General features: G+C 53.7%; 1 protein-coding gene across 1 annotated transcript; it reads right to left on the bottom strand.

Annotated features, from left to right (window-relative positions):
* Nucleotides 1-5: 5 nt before the first annotated feature.
* On the bottom strand, nt 6-2,556 carry LOC113405454 (tubulin beta-4B chain; the record flags this gene model as incomplete). The annotated part of the gene is made up of 4 exons (XM_026646665.1): nt 6-10; nt 300-410; nt 754-862; nt 2,521-2,556. Coding segments are annotated over 4 exons (261 nt in total), but the record flags the coding sequence as incomplete, so codon positions are not given.
* Nucleotides 2,557-2,561: the final 5 nt, after the last annotated feature.

Here is a 2,561-nt window from a genome sequence, read left to right as displayed (position 1 = left end):
CCACTCTGACCTGGAAGGTGGAGTGGAAAGATGCTGATTTAGTCACCGGAATACGAAGGAGAAGTTTTACATGCTCTGTTTAGAACAGAACATTATTTACATTACAGCAATACTAGGAATTCCCAGCAAGGATCAGGGCCCCATTGTGCTAAGTACCATGCAATGCAAGCCTCAGTTACCTACTTAAGTCTCTAGTTTCATGGAGCTAGGTCAGTTTTGTGTTAGTGTTAAGCACAGAGTGGGTGTTCAATTTAAAGCTTTATGACAATAGTAAACCATAGATATATACAATTACATACCAAAGACAAAGTTGTCAGGTCTGAAGATCTGACCAAATGGTCCAGATCTGACAGAGTCCATTGTGCCAGGCTCCAAGTCAACAAGGATTGCACGGGGTACATACTTATTACCTGTGGGAGGAACAAAAGCCAGATTACAGACTTGCAGTCAGCTATTTAACAAGTGGGCTATTGTGCTCAGAGCAGCCTCATCACAATTCACTGAAGACAGACTGCTGCTGCCCAGACAAGTGAAGAAATGGTATTTTAAAAGAACAGCCTTGAGTGAAGTTATGACTTGAATTTGAAGTAGGTGTTAAAGCTTTGCCAAGGATTTAATAGCAATTCAGAGGGAGCATTTTACCAAGTGTAAAATGCACTGAAGTTAATTACATATACCTCTGATGCACGTATGTGCTTTAGAACGTTTAGTTTTGATTTCAGGAGGACACCGAGCCAAAATCAAAATAGTTACCAGAGGCTTCATTGTAGTAAACGTTGATCCTTTCTAGCTGCAAATCACTATCACCATGGTAGCTGCCAGTGGGGTCGATGCCATGCTCATCACTGATGACCTCCCAAAACTGAAATGCGGTTTTGAAAAGGGCAGTTAATAATTGTATTAAGCTGTCAGCAGTGTGACCTTCCCCTCCTCCACATACTGTCAACAGGCCTTTGAATGCTCTACAGCAGCATTTCTCAAACTGGGGTCCTTGAAGGGACTCCAGAGGGTCCACAGGCCCCGCTGAGAAACTCCTCCTCCCTGGCACACTTTCAGGCTCACCTGTCCTGGCTCCCCCCTGTTTCTTGAATCGGTAGACACATTCCTGCAGCCCCTGGGGTGGAGGGCCAGGGGGTCTCCACGTGCTGCCCCCTCCTCGGGCACCAACTCCACGGCTCCCATTGGCCAGGAGCTGCAGACAATAGGAGCTGTGGGGGTGGTGCTTGCAGGCAGGGGCAGCGCACGGAGACCATCCTCCCCACACTAGAGGGATGTGCTGGTCGCTTTTGGGAGCTGCCTGAGGTAAGCCCATCACCCCCTCCCACACCCAAACTCTCTCCTAGAACCTGCACCCTCTCCCACACCGCAACCCCCTGCCCAAGCCCAGAGTCTGCACCACTCACCCCCTCCTGCACCCAAGCTCCCCCCCAGAGCCCACACCCCTCACCCACACCCCAACCCCCTGCCCCAGCCTGGTGAAAGTGAGTGAGAGTGGGGGAAAGCGAGAAATGGGGGGAAGGATAGAGTGAGGGGGGGGCAGGGCCTCAGATAAGGGGTGGGGAAGGGGACCAGGCAAGGGCTGAGCAGGGAGGCTTGGGGGTCCCTGAAAAATTTTAAATCAAAATGAGGGTCCTCAGGTTGCTCAAGTTTGAGAACCCCTGCTCTACAGCCCTTCCCCCCTTCCTGTAGAGTGGCCAGTGGAGTAACCTAGCCAATAACGGCAGCAGGATGACTGACACTGCAGACAAGGCGTTTCCCCGTCAGAAGGTGCAGAGCTACAATTAGAGCGCTTCAGTGATGGGGAAGAACAGCAGCAACGTGGCAATTGATTTTTTAAGAGTCATCAGCAAGTGCGAGTGCCATTTATTCAGACTCAGCCAGACTAAGGGCAGAACCCCGGGGCTGCGGGCTTGGGCGGGGCAGAACACAGCTGCGGGATGTCAAGGGCAGATGGGGCTGGTGGTCTGCAATGCCCTCGCTATGCGGACTGTCCGACTGCTTTGACACTGACAAGGAGGGCGTGGCCAGCATTCGGGGGATCTGATTCATCCCGGAGAAGGCGCAGCCCCTTGTGCAAAGGGCGAGGCGGCTGGAGCCTGCAGGGAGGCACCCGATGCTGGGCTTGCGGCTGCGCCAGCGAGAGGGATTGTGATTCAGAGCACGACAGCCAGGCTCTGTGAAGAGAGGACTCTCCCCCCCGCCCCCAGTCCGCCCGCACACTGCCGGGATCGCCTCTGTTCTTTGTGGCTCTCATTAAGCGAGCGAGCAGAATACCCAGGTCAGCCCTAAAGCGTCACATAGTTTGGACACCAACCAACCACTAAAGCAGCCGCCTTTCGGAAGGAGGCTCCGCTTTCTGGGGACGCTGCCAGTGACAGTCAATAGCCTGACATAATACAGCGCAGGCACTAAGACTAGCGGAGCATTAATTCACGCCAGCCCCCGCGTGCGCACACCACTGAGCTGCCCCCTCCCAGCCACAGGGCGAGGGACACAACAAGCGGGGGCCCCGCCCTTTACCTTGGCTCCGATCTGGTTCCCGCACTGGCCAGCCTGGATGT

This window comes from Terrapene carolina, unplaced genomic scaffold (genome assembly GCF_002925995.2).
Source record: "Terrapene carolina triunguis isolate 2854851 unplaced genomic scaffold, T_m_triunguis-2.0 Scaffold37669, whole genome shotgun sequence".
NCBI classification, from domain to species: domain Eukaryota; kingdom Metazoa; phylum Chordata; order Testudines; family Emydidae; genus Terrapene; species Terrapene triunguis.
Note: the sequence above shows the minus strand (reverse complement) of the source record. Positions and strands in the feature narration are given on the sequence as shown.